The 19,368-nt window shown below is 37.3% G+C and overlaps 1 protein-coding gene across 1 annotated transcript in view; it reads left to right on the forward strand.

Annotated features, from left to right (window-relative positions):
- Positions 1–19,368, forward strand: part of LOC150107452 (uncharacterized) — a 133,536-nt gene that overhangs the window by 31,811 nt on the left and 82,357 nt on the right. The window contains exon 7 of the mRNA XM_090391302.1: positions 4,186–4,256. Within this exon, the coding sequence (XP_090247428.1) occupies positions 4,186–4,256 (71 nt within the window). The remainder of the gene's footprint in view (positions 1–4,185; positions 4,257–19,368) is intronic.

The raw sequence follows: 19,368 nt of genomic DNA on the forward strand, positions 1-19,368 counted from the left end.
TTCATAGGGAACATTCCACAGACCACTTACCATCTTGGCCTGAGGGTATTTGGATTGCAGAAGTTGGTTGACAGGATAAAAAGAGGGGATATGACAGAAACATTTAAGTTGCTTAAAGGGTTGTATAGGATTGATGGGGGAAATGTTTCAGCACTTTTCTGGAGTGAGCCAGAACAAGAGGTCATCCCTGGAAGTTGAATAATGGTTAGTAGGGGTGGGAGGACTAGATTTTTGGCTTGGAGAGTTGTGAATGAGTGGAATGGGTTGCCAGAGTTAGTTGTGAGTGCTTTGTCTGCTAATGGGTTCAAGAAGAAGTACGATAGATTGTGTGGATAGTTTGGGTTGTCCATGATGAGTCTTCGAACTCCATGGAGGCACTCATACAATAATAATAATAATACAAAGATTTCTCTTTCTCTTATATGTAACATTAGTAAAGAAATTTCTGATTACAAGAAATAATGTGTTTTCACTATACATTTAAGAAATCTTTACATATATAATAAAACTGTAAGTCATCCTTTCCTTTTTATTTATTATTTATTTAAAATCAGCCACCACTAAAAATTTAATAAAAAATGTAAGATAATCTGATATCACTAAATAGCAGATATCCTACACAATCTCTTGCTAACAAAAGGATAATGTTTCTATGAACTGCACTAACAAGGTATATCTTGGCATAAGGAGTCCATTCTCACTTTTTCAAACTCAATAAGGACCACGGGATCAGCTGCATAAGGAAATCCTGTCAAATGTCTTCTCCATCCAGGAGGTTGACTGTTATGGATCTCAGGTAGAGATCCATAATGTGCAGTAGAATAATAATGAGTCTCTAGTCTCCTCTGTCTATCAGAGATATGTGTGGTTACAGGGCTGGCTTGTGGCACATAAGAACCCGAGTTTCCAGGAGAAAAACGCTCCACCTCCATAAGAGACCAGCTAACTCACCATTTGATTGAAAGCACCTAATAAAAATTCCTTGCATCATGGACAAGATTTGAAGCATGGTCTCTCCAACCAAAGAGTTTGTTGTCTAAACCAGCTGAGCTATGGAGCTTCATAAGGGATTTGTAAATATCATAGTTTTTGTATGTAGCATTTTTTTTTTAAATTTCTTTTTTTTTTTAGCAGAAAGAGTGAAGGATAATGTTAATATTTGGAAAAATGGATGAGATTCTTGAATTTTATTTTAGTAAAAAATGAAAATGTAGTAGAAAACAATGACAAAAAAAAAGATAGTATCATATGATTAGTGTAAGTGTACTTTTACCTTAGGTACTTTTGATTTTTACTGTTTTAAACATATGTTTTCAACAACTTGCAGTATATATATATTTTAATCTAGAATAAGTAGTAGTAATAGTATAGTTACTATATTTTCCTAATTGCTAAGCCAATAATTTAGTTATAATTATATATATTTTCTATTAAAGATTAATAACATAGAGTTCAAAGATTGTTTAGCTATATTTAGCATTGGAAGAGATCTGGATGCATCCATACTTTTTTTTCTGCTTTTTTACGGATGGTTACCTGTAACACATTAAGTATCATGGATGAGCTAAGATTATACAGTAATTTTTTCAAGCCATTTCAGGTCCCTAATAAGCATATTGATAGTCTCATACTGTGGCAGACCGTACATAAGCACTGCGACACCGCAACACCCCAAGGAAAAAATGAAAAAAATTAAATTTTGTTTGTGTTTATAAATAATAACAATGCTTACAACATTATATAAATGCAATACAACATGTTAAAGGTTACTGCTTATGTTTTGACATTGATTGAATAGTTAATAATTGGAATTGTTCAATTAATGCTTTAGATTACAAAACAAAATGCACTGAGATCTAACGCCGATATTCATTTGCTCTTGTCATTGCACATTACGTCATTCCCAACTGTAACTGCTCAAATGGAAGTGTATTTTTAGTAAGCTTACGTGCCTTATTTCTGTGAGATATAAAACGTTTATTATTGGTGCGTGTGCCTGGTGAACTATTTTTTGTAAATCTTATTTTATTTTGTTAAAATAACATATAATTATTTATTTATTATAGATACAAGGCTGAATTATGACAAGTGTCACTGATAAAAATATGAAAAGAATAATATTTTTTTAATTATCGTTACACAAAACAAATGCACTGCGATCTAACGCCGATATTCATTTGCTGTCATTGCACGTTACGTCATTAGATACACTGCCGCTTGGGCAGTGTATCTTTTGCCTGCGCTCGTTATTTCTGTGAGATATGAAACGTTTATTATTGCTGCATGTTAATGGTGAACTTTTTTTGTAAATCTTATTTTATTTTGTTAAAATAACATATAATTATTTATTTTTTATAGACACAGGTCTATAACGAGTGTAATTATGACGAGTGTAACTGTTGAAAAAACGAAAATAATTATATTTTTTCGTTACTTTTTCAACAAATGCACTGCAATCTAATGCCGATATTCGTTTGCACTTGTCATTGCTATTGATACAAAACATTTATTATTGGTGTTTGTTCGTGGTGAGGATGAAATATTTTTAATAGGTAAATTTATTTATTAATAAATTCGTTACTGATTAGGAAAAAAAGTTTTTTTTATTTTATTTTATTTTTTTATGTATATGCAGCATCCCCACTTAAAATTTTCACCGGCCGCCACTGGTCTCATATCACTAAAATCATCCACTACCTTATGCATTCTCAAACATCCATACTACAGTTCTGAATCTGTATCCTGTTTGCTGAAATGAAGAGATGCATCTTCCTATTTATAAAGGCTGGAAAATCTTATTATAATAATTATTATTCCTAAACTCCCATGCAAACAAAGACTTATGGGAGTTCCCTGCTTCATACACATACCTTGCTTTAAATACATTCCATTTCTCTGCAGACACCACAAACTCAGGCAATACATTCCATGTTCACCACTCTCCATACAAAAATTCTGCTTCCAGGGACGACCTTTTGTTCTAATCCCCCATCTCCCACCATTTTATGAAAACCCTCTTCAGTGTTAATCCTATAACTACCCTTTACCAACTTGTATGTCTCTATCATATCATTCCTCCTCTTCCTATCCACTAGACTCTAAAATTGCATTTTCTCAACTTCTATTCATACTCAACATTACAGAAACCAGAAATTACCTTAGCCAATCTGTACTTTCCAATATTTCTTCATCCTTTTGAAAACCAGTGACCAAATCTGTGCACAGTAGTCCATTTGTGGCTTAATCAAGGCTCCTTACTTCTACAAGTCAGTATCCTTCACATCATTGGCAGAATTCATTGTGTTGTCCTCACAATTTTGGTAATGTGTCCTCTAAATTTTAGATCCTTATCCACCATAACCTTAAGATCTCTTATTTCCTCCACCTCCTCCAAATATCTCCACCAAGTGTAAACTCTACATCCCATCTTTGTTTTCCAAATTTTAAAACCTTACATTTTGCAACATTGAACTGGCATCCTCATTCCCATGCCTTTCACTCAGTCTGTTCAAGACCTCTTGCAAAGTTAATATTTCTCTGTTCTGCTTCTCACACTTCTCAACTTGGCATCATCTGTCAACAACTGAATATCCCCATTCAAGTCTTCCCCAATATCATTAACATACAGGTTAAACAGCAATAGCCCTAAAACAGACCCCTGAGGCACACCACTAGTGACTTTCCTCTTTTGGGATATTGCTCCCCATACACAACTTGCTGATACCTATCAGATAGCCAGTTTCCTATCCAATGCACTAATCTGATATCCAACCCTATCCTTTCTAGTTTGACACTATCAATTATCATGTAGTAATTTATCAAAAGCCTTTGCAAAATCTAAGTATACTACTGTGTATCCGTCTCCCTCATCCAATGCACCTGCACTATGCAAACATAAGATAGTATTTCAAAAAATATATTTTATTTTCTTTCTCTTCTGCTTTTAAAAAAAAAACTTTGTGTCATTTTTTTTTGCAGACCATCTCTTATAGAATGGTACACAGTGATACTATTTAGATGTATTTTCTGTTTTTTTTCTATCCTCTTCTCTTTTCTATGAATTTGTGTAGATAAAAGATGCCTACCCTGAAGTACATACTGTTTTAAGTGTTATTTTGTCCATCTACTTTATGTTTCTTCTTTTCCTATAGACTTCTTTATGTCTAACTTCAGTCATTCTTCCAGACCATCAGCCATCTTTGTTCCTTCTAATTGTCCCAGTCAAGAAGTTATTCATGTTTCCTGTAAGTCACTTGGTAAGTGAGAGATTTTTATTGTTATTATTGGGTGTTTTTCCTTTCTCATCAGTGCATAAGCAGCTATTAGCATCATTTTATGTTGTATATGTATAATTGAGCTATTCTTCCCAGATGGATTTTGATGAAAATTGATATTTGAGATTTCTAATAAACTTTGTTGAGCCATACCAGTATAAAATGAATGAATTTTAATATCTAAATTATTATTATTATCATCATCATAACATTGACATCGCAATGGAATCAGAAGACTCATTGCTGCTGGCCCAACCAACTCTATTCACATAATACCTCTCCTTTGAATTCATTCACTGCTGGAAATTGATGAAGGTAGGGATTTAGCTACTCAAAAGTAGCTGAAGTATTTCATAGACTACTTGGTTGTTGAAGAACACACATACACACTGACCAGCAGAATAAAGTTATTATTCCTCTTTATAAGGTTTTCAGATGGCCACACGTTTATTTCTTGGGAATGAGGATGTTGTAGAGAAGATTTAGAAGCAAGTGATCAAGATAGTGAGTTTGTGGAATGCTTCCTGTGAAGATAGATAGATAGAAAGAGGGTTTGTGGATTGCAAAAATTGGTTGATGGGCAGAATATACTGGATATGACAGAAACATCTACGTTACTAAAAGAGGATGTTACAGGATTGATGCAGAGGAAATTTTTTTGGTATATGTTAGGAGAGAAACAGTCGGTGGTCATCACTGGTAATTGCATAAGAGGGTGTCCATATGGGCTTCAGGACTAAACACCTCCAATTCATCTACCTCTATTCCTACACTTCCTGTCACATGTCATTATAAATTCATTCACTTCATTTTTGCAAAATGATCATTTGGTAACTCAACATTTTATCTACCTGTGTAGGAGCCAATTATCCATTGAATTTTGATAAGGTTGTAGTCATTTGGTTCTGTTAAAGGTTTGATTGTGAAAAGCACTTGTTCTAGAGCAGAAGAGGAAGAGCAAATGTTATGTGCTTATTAATTAATGCTTTAACACTCCTAATTTTGGGAAGGATACAAAAGATTCTATTCTTCTCATTTCTACTCTTGTATAATATCTTTAGTCAGCCAAGTTTCCCTTCCTATCCATTTTGCAAATTGCTTTATCTTTTACACTTGAGGCTTCCTTCTCTTGTATTATCTGTGCATCAAGAACTATCTAGTAGATGCAATGTCTAAATGTATTCCAAGGGTGAGAAGGTTAAATAAGGTAGGTGTGAAATGGATGGATAAAGAGATTAAGCATGCGATACAGAGAAAAAGGGCATTATGGAGGCAACATAATGTGGAAATAACCAATTCCATAAGGATTACATAGACCAGGCAAGGTGGGTAATTACTTGGTTGGTGAGGGTAACAAAAGTGAAGTATGAACAGCAGTAAGCTAATGAAGCCAAAAAGAATCCTAAGGAGTTCTTTCAATATGTAGCCAGCAAAAGAAAGAATGATTATGGAAGGATGACATTGATTTGAGAAAATATTATAAAGACAGCTGTTGGAGATACTTAATGAGCAGTTCATAAAGGTCTTTCAAACTTGTGAATATGACTTCATGGAGAGATTGAGAACAGTTGATGATGGGGAGGAGAGACTGACTGTAAGTGAGCAAGAGGTGTATGGGGAGTTGAGCAAACTAGATGTTAATAAGGCTGTAGGACTTGATAATATATCACCACATATTCTGAAGGAATGTGCCAGGGAGTTGATCCGGCCTTGACATATTTTTTTAATATGAGTCTGGCATTGGTTCAAGTTCCAAAATAGTGGAAGGAAGGCAAGATTGTGCTACTTCATAAAGGAGGTGATAGAACTCAAGCATCAAACTATAGGCCAATCTGTGTGTCAGGTGTTGTGATTAAGTTGTTAGAGAAGCTTGTGAGAACTAGGATCCAGAGTTGGGTTGACAACAATGGTATTATCTTTGATGAACAGCATGGATTTGCTAAATGGAGGTCATGTTTTAGTAATCTACTTACTTATTACAATAAGGTGACTGCTTCCTTGGACAGAGGAGAAGGATACACAGTAATATACTTAGATTCCACAAAGGCTTTTGACATTACTGCATGATAAGTTGATAGTCAAACTAGAGTGGAGGTTGGATATTAGATTAGTGCACTGGATTAGAGACTGGCTATCTGACAGATATCAACAAGTTGTGTATGGGGGAGTGATATCCAGGAAAAGGAAAGTCACTAGTGGTGTGACTCAGGGGTCTGTTTTAGGGCCATTACTGTTTAACTTGTATATTAATGATATTGGTGAAGATTTGGATGAAGATATTCAGTTGTTTGCAGATGATGCAAAGTTGGGATGAACCATGAAGAGTAGAGAAGATGTTGTGGCCTTACAAGAAGACTTGAATAAAATGAGTGATTGGGCATGGGAATGGGGGATGTGAGTTCAATGTTACAAAATGTAAGGTTTTAAAATTTGGAAAACAAAAATGGGATACAGAATTTATGCTTGGTGAGGATATATTGTCGGAGGTGGAGGAAATAAGAGATCTTGGGGTGATAGTGGATAAGGATCTGAAATTTAGGGGACACATAGCCAAAATTGTGAAGACAACACAAAGACTTCTAGGAATGATGCGGAGGACACTGACTTGTAGAAGTAGGGAGATTCTTGTTCCATTGTATAAGGCTTTGATTAGGCCACACATGCACTATTGTTCCCAGATTAGGTCACCTGGTTTTCAGAAGGATGAAGAGAAAGGGCCCAGAGGTGACTGACTAAAGTAGTTTCTAACCTCTCGAATGTCGAGTATGAGGAAAGATTGAGAAGATGCAACTTACAGAGTCTGGAGGACAGGAGGAAGAGGGAGAGATATGATAGAGACCTACAGCTTATTAAGGGGGTTGGTATAGGATTAATGCTGGAGAGGTTCTACAGAAAATATTGGGAGATCAGGGAAGAACCAGAGGTCATCCCTGGAAACTGTATAAAGAGGGTGTGAGCAGGGGAGTGAGAAGAAGGTTTTTTTTTTCATGCAAAGTTGTGAACGATTGGAATGCCTTGCCTGAGAGTGTGGTGTCTGTAGAGAATTTGAGTGTGTTTAAAGCACGGTATGATGTGCTGTGTGTATGATAAAAGGTCCTCCCTGATGAGTATTTTACTTCATGGGGTCTTGGGTAATAATAATAATAATTACTTCAGTTGTTTTCTATAATTAAAGATTAATTTCCTAAAGATTAATTATAGAAATTAAAAATTAATTTCTATAATTATGCCTTATAATTCCACATAAATTTTTCCTCCTTGATACTTTTGCATTTCCATTCATCCTGTAGGTCATGATGGTTGCATTTGCCAAATGGGGACAAGTATGATTTCTCAGTTATAATCAGATTCTCCTGTACTACTATGACCCAATTCAAAACTCTTGATCCTTGTGTTCTCTCCATCTCATCTCCATCTGCCTGAAACATTTTCCTCTCAACAGTTCCAGAAATTCAGTTCCCTTATTATTGTATGCTGTTTCTCCTACCCAGTTCATATTGTTATAATTAAAATCCCCCATGATGTTTGCTCATTTTGCACTTGGCAAACCAATTGCTTTAAAAATGTGTAGGCATTTCATCATCTTCTATATTTCCTGCCATTACCATCTATATTATTATTGTTATTTGTGGGCATATTCATGGAGTCCAAAGACTCATCACAGGAGCTCTATCCTAATTGCTATTCACTCAGTGTCATACTTCACTAACAAAGCACTTGTGATTACCTTTGGCATCTCATTCCACTCATTAACAACCTCCCCCCAAAAAAAAAACCTTGCTAATCACATACACTTCTATACAACTCCATGGGTGATCCCATTATTCCTTCCCTTCTTGTCATGTATTGGAAAATTCCTTCTACATGAATCCTATATAACCAGTTTAGTAACTTAGATGTTATTATTATATCTTTCTTTTCCACTTATCAGCCAAACTATATACAAATCTTTAACCTGTACTCATAGAGACCATTTCACAGATCATTCACCATTTTGATCACTTGCCTCTGGATCTTCTTCACCAGAAAACCAATAGGAGACATTATCAAAACCTTATAAAGAGGATAATAACTTTTCTGTCTCTACTTGTCATTGTACCTTCAATATTCAAGTGATCCTTTTAGCTATTTTACCACTTTTGCAATATGTTCTCTGAACTTCAGTGCTCTGTCTGTCCCAAATTTCTAATCTCATCAGTTTCTGGTGGTCAACTCCCAACAGTTCACTATATAACTTGTAATCTTTTCAGTCCAAAGTGTATAACTTTACTAGATTAAAGAAGAACCAGTATCTTTTGCCCACACTGTCAGTCTATTTAACTCATCCAGCAGGATCTTTATATCTTTATTAATTGTTACCTGCTGCAATTTTGTTAAATCAATAAACAAATCACCAGGTTCCTTCTTTCTTCCTGACTACTTGCCTCACACGGAACTGTTGAGGTAGTATATGCTCTATGCTCTATAGACCAGTGTGTGGGATAAAAAATATATTTATTTGGAAAGACATATTTTTTGAAGAAAACTTTTTTCTTTTGTCTTTAGTGACTGTGTCATCATTTTTTCTTGATGCAAGTTGTTTTTCCTTTTAAATACCAACAGTAATTTCTAATCATGTTTATGTTCCAACATGATGGCAGATTTTGTGAAATCTTGTTCTGTAAAGTTCACTGTAGCATTATCCTTGTTTCCAGCTTGATTTCTATCACCACATTGAACAACCAAGTCATGGACACTGGCAGTTCTTTTAATACATTTCTGTACCCATCCAGTCCTTCAGTCTTATTAGCATCAAGTTATGTAATTTATTTACACACTTCCTATTCTTGAATTGTCAGTCTTCTGTCCTCCTTCCTATATTACTCCTAATCCCCCCCCCACCCCACATGAAATACACTAATGAAATACTCATTGAGTATTTCTACTACATGGAACACTGATGGATGCATTTCTACTCCGTGGAAAATACTAATTACATCTGTGATCAGTGTTCCATCTGAAGTCAATCTTCCATATTCATCTTTTCTTCTGCTAGTAACATAACTGTAGAATTCTATATAGTTTTGCTTTACTGCTTCAGCCAGTCTCCTTTCGTATATGAATTTCTCCTTCCTCACTACACTTATCACTTTCCTAGCCTGAGTCTTATATTCCTCATGCTGCTGAAGGGTACCTTGTTCTTTATATCTCCTCCATTTCATCCCTACTTTATTTATCCTCATAACTTTAGAAATACAGTTTGATATTGCCATAAGTAACTGATTTCAGACTATGTCCCAGGCTAATTTTTCTCTCCTTCAATTGATTAAGCCACTGTACATCACCAGTCAGAGCCTCCATAGCTCAGTCAGTAGAGACGAAGCCCTTTGATCAGAGAGACCTGGGTTTGACTCCCATCAGTGACGTGATGAACCTTTATCCGGTCTCTTTCAACTAAAGGTGAGTTAGTCGGTCTCATATGGAGGCAGGGTTTTTTTTTCACCCGGAAACTCTGGTTTTTCGTCCCCCAGAACACACACGGATTACAGTCATGAACATGTCCCAGCCATATGCTGGTCCTGAGCCTGGATAAAATTGGGGGTTGGGGAAAGCAATGGTGAAATCTCACTAGGAATGCTTGTGGGCAATGCCTACAAAGTCACCTACGGTCAAAAACAACTGAAAGGGAAAATCAGATCAGATCATCACCAGTCTGTTTCCTTAATTTATCATAGTCTCTTGTTCTGTAACTCCACACACCTCTTTTGTTCTTTGAAGCTTGCACTTACCTAGACTCTCCCAATGTCACAACCACATGATCACTATCCCTAACTGGTGGCATTTTCTGTTGTTATCATTGTATGAGATGATGTTATTAAATCCAACACTTGTATCCCACATGTTGCTTCAACTACATGCATAAGATAGTTGTTCCTAAGTGGCTCAAGGAGTTCAGTCTCCTTATTGACATATTCCCAAATGACTAGGTCATTTTCTGGATCAGAAAACTACCTAGAAACTGGAATGCAAAAAAAAAAAATAATAATAATAATAAAAATAATTATTTACAGGCTAATGTTTCAGTAGATTAAGTTAGCATTACCAGAGCACTTTAATGTGCACACTCTGAAAAGACAAGAAATGAAATGACCTGTTTAGCAAGGATAGTCATGTGCATGGAGGGTGACAGTGGCACTCTTCATGGTGATTTCTATTATTAATGCTGATGGATAGATAGGGTAGTGCACCAAAATCTATCCAAGATCATACTGTCAGTTCTGCTACAATTGCCCAGGGTATTGTAGGATTTGTGCTGTTTAAAGAATGTGACTCTCCTTGTTATCCTGGCCATTCCATTTCCACATTGGCCTGTAAATGATTTATTTTAATCAGTAAATTATCCTTATTTTACACATTATTCCCTGCTTCCAGTCATTTCTTTCATAGTTAAAATACCCAATATTATTACCTTCCTGTCATGCACCACTCTCATCTTTACCAACATTTCAGAATCATCTCCCTCTACATTTTCTGGCCTATTTAGGCCAGAAAATATAGATTTTTTTAGATATTTAGATATTTAGTAGCAACACCCTACTAAATATCTAAAATTCATGCTTACCTCAGCATTACACCAAATGCCCTCAAAGCCATTATCAATACTGCTTTCTTCAAGTTCCTTGCAAGGGCAAATTCTTCTGAAATCATCTAATATCCTACCTCCTCTTTTATCTTTTCTGTCTTTTTGAAAAATGCTATAATCATCATATTCTATTCCCTCAAGTACATCATCTTCCATTAACCACTTCTCACTGACACCAATGATTTGCAGACTGATTAACTGTATTAAGGCCACAAATTCCATACCTTATTCTAATACTTGTTGCATTGGTATATAAGCATAGTAGCTTATATATATCCCCTGATCCCCCTTTGCTTCCCCCCATTCCTCACTTTTCCCATCCTACATCATTGTTCTGTCTTTGTTCATCATTTATCTCACACCGATCCTGATAACTTTTACTCACAGTCTCATCATCTAGTTTTTGTTTCCTTGACTGGCTATACACTCTTTTCTTCTCATCAACAAAGCTTCACACCGAATTCTCACTTAAATGCAGACCATCTGCAGCAGACTGCTCATACCTTCAAAATTACTCCATACATCCACACCCTCCTCTCTTCCTACACATTTTAATTATCATGCCATTCATATCATTGATCTTCTCCTCAGCTCCCTGCTATCATACCTTGGCAACATACAATTTCTCCCACTCATGCTCTTCTGTTTCACTGCTTCTAGCAACACTTACAAATTCCTTGCTACCTCATTCACACTTTCTTAGGAATCACAGTCAACTCCTCTCCATGGCCCAATTACTCATTCTGTCATTGCTCCTCTCAGACATACTTTTGACACCTGCTCCATTTTCACATATTTCACCACAGACTCTCCAAACAGCACTACACTACTACTTTCCACCACTGCAATGTTGGTCATTCATCTTTGACTCATCTACCACTGGCACCATCCTTCTTATACCTCTAATGACCAATCACTTCTTTTAGTACCCTATCTCACTCTACACATGCCTGAATTCATTCCTCAGCCTTACTGGTTCTATTCTAATATCCTCACTCATGTTCTTATTTTTCATACTAGCTTCAAGGATAAAAGGATTCTGCCTTCATTCATCTACCATTCCACTATCTTTTGCATCTTTCTGTCTTACTACTCTCTCTCTCTCTCACCAACTTTTACTATGCATGAGCTACACTACTTGCCATTTACTTATGATACCAATGATTGCTTATTTCACCAGATTATTACTCACGCACATTTTCATAACTTTCTTACTGCTCATTTGCTGCTCTTTCACATTATCTCTTTTTGCTACGATGAGCACTCATTCTTCTTGTTAAATTCTCACTACTCTTACCTTCAGTATTCTCAGAGAAACACTCTCATTTCTGAATGTAAGAAGCCCATATTATAACTTGATTTTCCAAAATTCTTTGACTATATTGATAGCAGAATATTTGCTCACAAGAAAGTTTGCTGTTAAATTTTTGAAATCAGTTCATGTATTTTTTATGGTTGTTGTTAATGATTCTTCAAATCATTCATCTGCAGTTCATTTTCTTAAGTCTGATCCTATAAAAATACCTTATTTGAGTTTGACATCTGAAAGACTTAGATATTTGTGTCAATAAATGCTTAAAACATTTATTACACTAGTCTAATGCATAAATAAATAATGCTGCTTTTGTATGAAACAGTGGGAAGAGGAATGCATGGAGATCTACTAAACTTCTTAGAATACTTTTTTGAATCCTGAACAAAGATTTCTTTCCTTGCTGCTGTTTATCCATGGAAGATGATTGGTTCTACTGTCCCATTCATGAAGAAAATATAGCATTTTTGATAAACTTTATTATGTTACCAAAAACACAAATTATCTGCAAATGGATAATTATCCATCACTTCACAAGTAGAGATAATTATCCACATTGGTGGAAATATCCATGAATATGGTAATTACCAATTTGTATTCTTTTTTAGCCAGCAAAGGTTGGTCGATTGGTAGAGCCTCTGCTACTAATGGCTTAAGCAAGTTTGAGCACGGTTAGTAGTTGGACGGGGATCAATCATTCGATGCTGTTGGCACACTCTCCCTCGATGAGCCTTTAGACTCCCTGGAGGTGTCACATAATAACAATAATAAATAATAATAATAATAATAATAATAATATTCCACTTTAGCAAAAAAATTTTAATTTTTTTGACAAGTTCAGAATCAATATGCATAAACCTTTTTTTTAAGTAAAGAGGATGAGGAACGGTAATGGAAGCCAGAATATTAGCATTTTGTAGTAGAATACTTTTCAGGCTTCATTCAGATAAGTCAGTAACCAACCTTTGTCAGTTATATATTTCTGTACCCAAACTAGTTACAAGTCCAAAACCATTGCTGCAATAGACTGGTGAATTGCAGTAATCATTTTAATTATTTGTGCTATTATGAACATGAAATTTCTGAAGCATCTTCTTTGCAGATCTTTTCCTTCATAGTCATGTAAAAATGACAATAAACCTAATGCAGAATCTTTCAGTAAATGTAAATATCTCAATATATTATTTAATATTTTATATTTATTGAGAGGTGGTTACAGGGTTGACACTGGGGAGTTCTTTCGCTTGGTTGAACAGTGGGAAGGAGTGATGACAGGAGGCCATCCCTGGAAGTTACGAAAGGGAACTGTGAGCAAGAGGGTGAGGAGTGGTTTCTTTGCATGGAGGGTGGTTGAACCATGGAATGCATTGCCTGATGGAGTGGTGAGAGCGAGAACGGTCAATGAGTTCAAGGAGTGGTATGATAGACTTTGTGTTTCTTAGGGTGGGGGGACCTCCCTTCGATGAGTCTTGATAGACTTTGTGTTTCTTAGGAAGGACCTCCCACGATGAGTCTTTTGACTCCATGGAGGCCTGAATAATAATAATATAAATGTTCTGTTTCACTCTGCTGTAAGCTGATCAGAATCACTTCCATTGCTTATGTGGACATTATATAATTATATATAATGAACTGGATGAAATAATAATATCATTATTATCATTATTGGACCCTCATGGATATATGGGACTTATATTACATATGTGGCTTGTTAAAGAGAGTGGAGAGCGTATGTGCGCAAAATGCAGGCAGTTGGAGGAAATAAGTACATTAGATATATCGATATCCGACTTTGTTGCTCCAGGAACGGGGAATGAATGTAGGAAGACAAGTAGTAGGATAGGAGAGAATGAGAAAATAATAGTTGATAGTGTGGAAGGTGTGAGTGACTGTGGAAGTTTAGGAGATGGTTTTGTTTGGGAGAGTGAATTTAGATTAAGAGTGACTGACCTGCAGAGGGAGATAGATGAGTTGAAAGAGGAGGTGGAATGTCTTGTGAATGAGAGCAGAAGTATGAAAGATAAGATTAGGAGAATGGAAGAGATAAATGCAAGGCGAATCAGAGTAGGAGAGAGAGAGAATTTAGGGTGTATGAGTGAGAGGTATGTGGGTGCTAGAAGATGAGAGAATGGAAACAGTAGAAGAGAGGGAATGAGAGAGAGGTATGGGAATGCTAGCAGACGAGAGGATGGGAACAGTAGGAGAGACGGAATGAGAGAGAGATATGGAAGTGCTAGAAGAGGAGAGAATGGAAACGGTAGGAGAGATGGAATGAGAGAGAGGCATGGGAATGCTAGAAGATGAGCTGATGGAAACAGTAGTAGGAGAGACAGAATGAGAGAGGGATATGGAAGTGCTAGAAGTGGAGAAAATGGAAACAGTAGGAGAGAGGGAATGAGAGAGATGTATGGGAGTGCTAGAAGAGGAGAGAATGGAAACAGTAGAAGAGAGAGGTATGGGAATGAAAGAAGAGGAGAGAATGGAAACAATAGGAGCGAGGGAATGGTAAGAGGTATAATGTATGGCGACTCAATGATCCGTGGTGTTCAAGATAGGATGCATGAGGAGTGTTTGCCAGGAGGAACAATAGAAAGGGTGGCTATGGCAATTAAGAGAGGTGAAAGGGTGGATGAGATGATTGTGATGGTAGGAACGAATGATTTGAGTGGTAATGTAAGTCGGGCAGCGAGAGATATGAGATTTTTGCTTGAGACTGTATGGAAGAAGACAGAGAGAGGAAAAATAGTGTGCGTGTTGCCTAGGTATGATAATGATGAGCTGAGCAGAAGAGCGGTGATATTGAATGGCATAATAGCGAGAATGTGTGACAAGAGAGGACTGGTATATGTGGATGCTTGGAGTGCATTTGAGGAAAGAGAGGAGTTGTATGCGAGAGACCATTTACATTTGAATGAGGAAGGACGTAGGCATCTGGAGAGATTGCTGTTCTGAACGAGTCAGTGTGTCCCAGGGAGGATGATAGCAGGGGTGGCCTCTTGTGGGAATGGATACTTGGGAGAAGGGAGACAATGTCAGGTAACACTGAGCCCAGTGGAGTCTAAAAGGGATAATGCTGGGTATAGAAACAATGGCATTTATATGCTTTATACTAATGCCAGGAGTATCTGGAATAAGGGAGAGGAATTGGTGGCGCAGATAGCATCAGCCTGGCCAAAAATTATTGCGATCACTGAGACGTGGTTGACAGAAGGGGATATAATAACAACAGGAATAGAAGTCGCTGGGTATAGCATTTTTCGTCAGGATAGGAGGGGAAAGCATGGTGGTGGGGTGCTGCTTATGATAAGTGATGACCTATGTCCTCTAAGAGTGGAGAATTTGGAAGGAAGTGAGACAAATGATTTTGAGAGCGTATGGTGTGAGGTAGAGGTAGGTAAGACAGGATATTTAGTGGGGTGTTGCTACAGACCCAGGAGCACAGAGGATGGGGACCAGGAGATGTTTAGACAGCTAAGTTTGGCAAGTGCAAGAAGAATGATTGTTATGGGAGATTTTAACTTCAGTAGTATAAATTGGAGAGAGGAAGATGCATGTAGCAATAGGGGAATGGAATTTCTAGAATTCTTGAGGGACAAATGTCTTAGGCAACATGTAATAGAGGGAACAAGAGGTTCAAAAGTTTTGGATTTGGTTATAGCATCAGAAGAGTTGATAATAACTGAGTTGACATCTCTCCCACCAGTTGGAGAGAGTGACCATATGGTGTTGACTTGGAAAATGAATAGACATGCAGGAGTATCAAAGAGACGGGAACTTATGTGGAATTATAAGGCAGGTGATTATAATAGTCTTAGACGTCAACTCCGGGAAGTTTCATGGAGGGAGGAATTGGAAGGCCGGGATATCACCAGTGCATGGGAAATTGTGAAAGAATATTTGTTATCAGCAATGGTAAGTTGTATACCACGAGTGAAGAAGAGGATGCAATTTGGAGTAAAGTGGATGACAAACAATATTAAACAGGAATTGCATGTGAAAAAGAGGCTGTGGAAGAGATATAAGGAGACAGGTGAAGAGATGCATGAGGAATATAAGACACAGGCCAGAAGAGTGACTAGTGTGGTAAGGAAAGCGAAACTGGAATATGAGAGGAGATTGGCCCTAAGATCCAAAGAAAATCCTAGGGAATTTTTTAGCTATGTGGCCAGTAGGAGGAGAAATGACTGTGGAAGAATGATATTGTGGGATAAAAATGGGAATAGAGTGACTGATGCAGAGGACATAGTGGAATTTTTCAATGAACACTTTATTGGAGTATTTCATCCTAGAGGAGTCAGTTTTAATGCTAGAGGGATAGGACTGGTTTAGAGGGATAGAGTGTGTTTCAGATACTGAGTACTCTGGATGTCAGAAGCTGTGGGACTGGATGGTATTTCGCCACGAGTTTTGAGAGAATGTGCTAGGGAATTGACAGTACCTTTAATGTGGCTTTTCAATGAAAGTCTGGCTTTGGCAAAGGTGCCCAGGGAATGGAAGGAAGGTAAGATAGTGCCATTGCATAAGGGTGGTAACAGACTGGAAGTGTCTAATTATAGGCCAGTATGTGTGTCATCAGTAGTTGTTAAGATCTTGGAGAAAGTAGTGAGGGACCGTATACAGCATTGGGCAGATGAGGGTAATGTTATCTGTGAGAATCAACATGGATTTGTGAAAGGACGCTCTTGTTTTAGCAATATGCTAGCCTTTTATAATAAAGTTACAAGAACATTAGATGAGGGAAAGGCATATACTGCAATTTTCTTAGACTTAGCGAAGGCATTTGACAGGGTGCCACATGATAAGCTGATATTTAAGTTGCAGCACATGGATCTGGATGTCAGATTGGTCAACTGGATTCAGGATTGGCTGTCTGATAGGTATCAGAGAGTTGTGTATGGTGGAGCAGTTTCCAGGAGGCAGAGGGTTACAAGTGGGGTCCCACAGGGCTCAGTACTAGGACCTATATTGTTTAACCTTTATATCAATGACATAGCCAGTGGATTGCAGGGGGATATTCAGTTGTTTGCGGATGATGCGAAGCTGGGAAGGATTATTAGTAATAGTGCAGATGTGGTAGCCCTGCAAAAGGATTTAAATAAGCTAGATAGATGGGCAAATGAATGGGGGTGTCAGTTTAATGCAGCAAAATGTAAGGTCTTGAGGTTTGGGAAACATCGATGGGAGGCTGCATACTCTATGGGAGGAGTTATACTGGAGGAAGTAGGGGAGACAAGAGATCTGGGGTTGATGATTGATAGAAACCTGAAGTTTAGGGGACATATTGCAAAGGTGGTGAAGGTAACACAGAGGATTGCTGCTATTATGAGAAGGACACTGACCTGCAGAGATAAGAGGGTTATCATTCCGTTGTATAAGTCTCTGATCAGACCACACTTGGACTATTGTTCTCAGATTTGGTTCCCAGGATTTGAAGGATATAAATTAACTGTGGAAAGGATACAAAGACGGATGACAAAGATGGTTTCAGGACTGTTATGAGGATGTTATGAGGATGTTTCAAGGATAGTTATGAGGATCGGCTGAGAGAATGTGGACTGCAGAGTTTGGTGGATAGAAGGAGGAGAGGTGATATGATTGAGACTTTTAAACTGTTGAGAGGTGGTTACAGGGTTGACACTGGGGAGTTCTTTCGCTTGGTTGATCAGCGGGAAGGAGTGATGACAAGAGGCCATCCCCTGGAAGTTACAAAAGGAAACTGTGAGCAAGAGGGTAAGGAGTGGTTTCTTTGTGTGGAGGGTGGTTGAGCCGTGGAATGCATTGCCTGATGGAGTGGTGGGAGCGAGAACGGTCAGTGAGTTTAAAGAGTGGTATGATAGACTTTGTGTTTCTCAGGGGGGGGACCTCCCCTCGATGAGTCTTGACAGACTTTATGTCTTAGGAAGGACCTCCCTCGATGAGTCTTTTGACTCCTTGGAGGCCTGAATAATAATAATAATAAAATAATAATAATAATAATAATTATTATTATGAGATCTGTTTCAGGCATCACAGTTTATCTCTTTGAAATCTCAGCAGGCAGATGCAGATTTGAACATTCTCCAAACATGATGGAACAAAGTTACAATGAACATCTATAAGAGCAGTGGAACAAGCACACCCTTATCTCTTGTGGTCAGTCTTCTTAGTATTGCAGCAGTCCTCTTGGGTTGTCTTTATAACATTTGCAGTATGTCCCCTGAACTTCAAATTTCTGTCCACCACCACCTGCAAGATCCTTGACTTCTTCTACACCTTCCAGTCAAGTATGCATTTTTGGATCCCAGAGTCCTTAGTTTGTTACACTGTCATCCCCATCCCTATTCATTTTGTTACCTTTACAGCTTATTCAAAAATCATTCTGAAGAGCCATGATGCTTAACTAATAACTTTCCCAAGCCTCACATCTTCTGCAAGCAACTGAATATCTCCCTACAATCCAGTGACAATATTCTTGCTGTAAAGGTTGAGGATAGTCTCAGTATAGAGTGCTGTGGACCCCACTTGTAACCTTAGTTTTGTCTGAGTTCTTCCCCCCCCCTCCAAAACTCTAACACTTGTCAGATATCCAATCTTATCTAATAGCCTGATATTTAAATCTATTCATTGTGACTTAAATATCAATTTAGTATTTGGTAATATGTTAATTAATTTTGTAAAATACAGAAAATCACAATATATTGTAAAATGCATGTGCTTTTCTAGTTACTTTGTATGTTTTTTCAGGGATGATAAACCATTTCATCTTTGCATGAGACTGGCTAACTCACCTTCAGTTAAGAGGCTCTTACAGATGTTTTTCACATTTCAGATGGTATTGGAACTCAGGTGTTTCAAACCAAGAGCAGTCATTACCAGCTGAGTTGTGGAGGCTCCCACATTTACCCAATTTTGTATTCAATCCTTATTCATTTATCCAAAATTTTAACAACCTCCAAAAGAAATACAAACTGGTCTCTTGCTTTTTCATTCATTAATGAAACTTCATTAATGCCTTTATCATATCCTCTTTCCAATCCATTTTTTTTTCATTTCATTTTTCATTTCCATTTTCAAAATTTTCATTAAACAGTCTAGTCAATAGCATTGTCAGTTAATTGGCACATTTCCACAAAACACATGCAGAAATTTGATCTGGCCTCTCCTCTTTGTTGACATCCAGA

This window comes from Typopeltis vanoorti, chromosome 4, assembly GCF_054136105.1.
Source record: "Typopeltis vanoorti isolate ZY-2024b chromosome 4, IOZ_Tvanoo_1.0, whole genome shotgun sequence".
NCBI classification, from domain to species: Eukaryota; Metazoa; Arthropoda; class Arachnida; order Uropygi; family Thelyphonidae; genus Typopeltis; species Typopeltis vanoorti.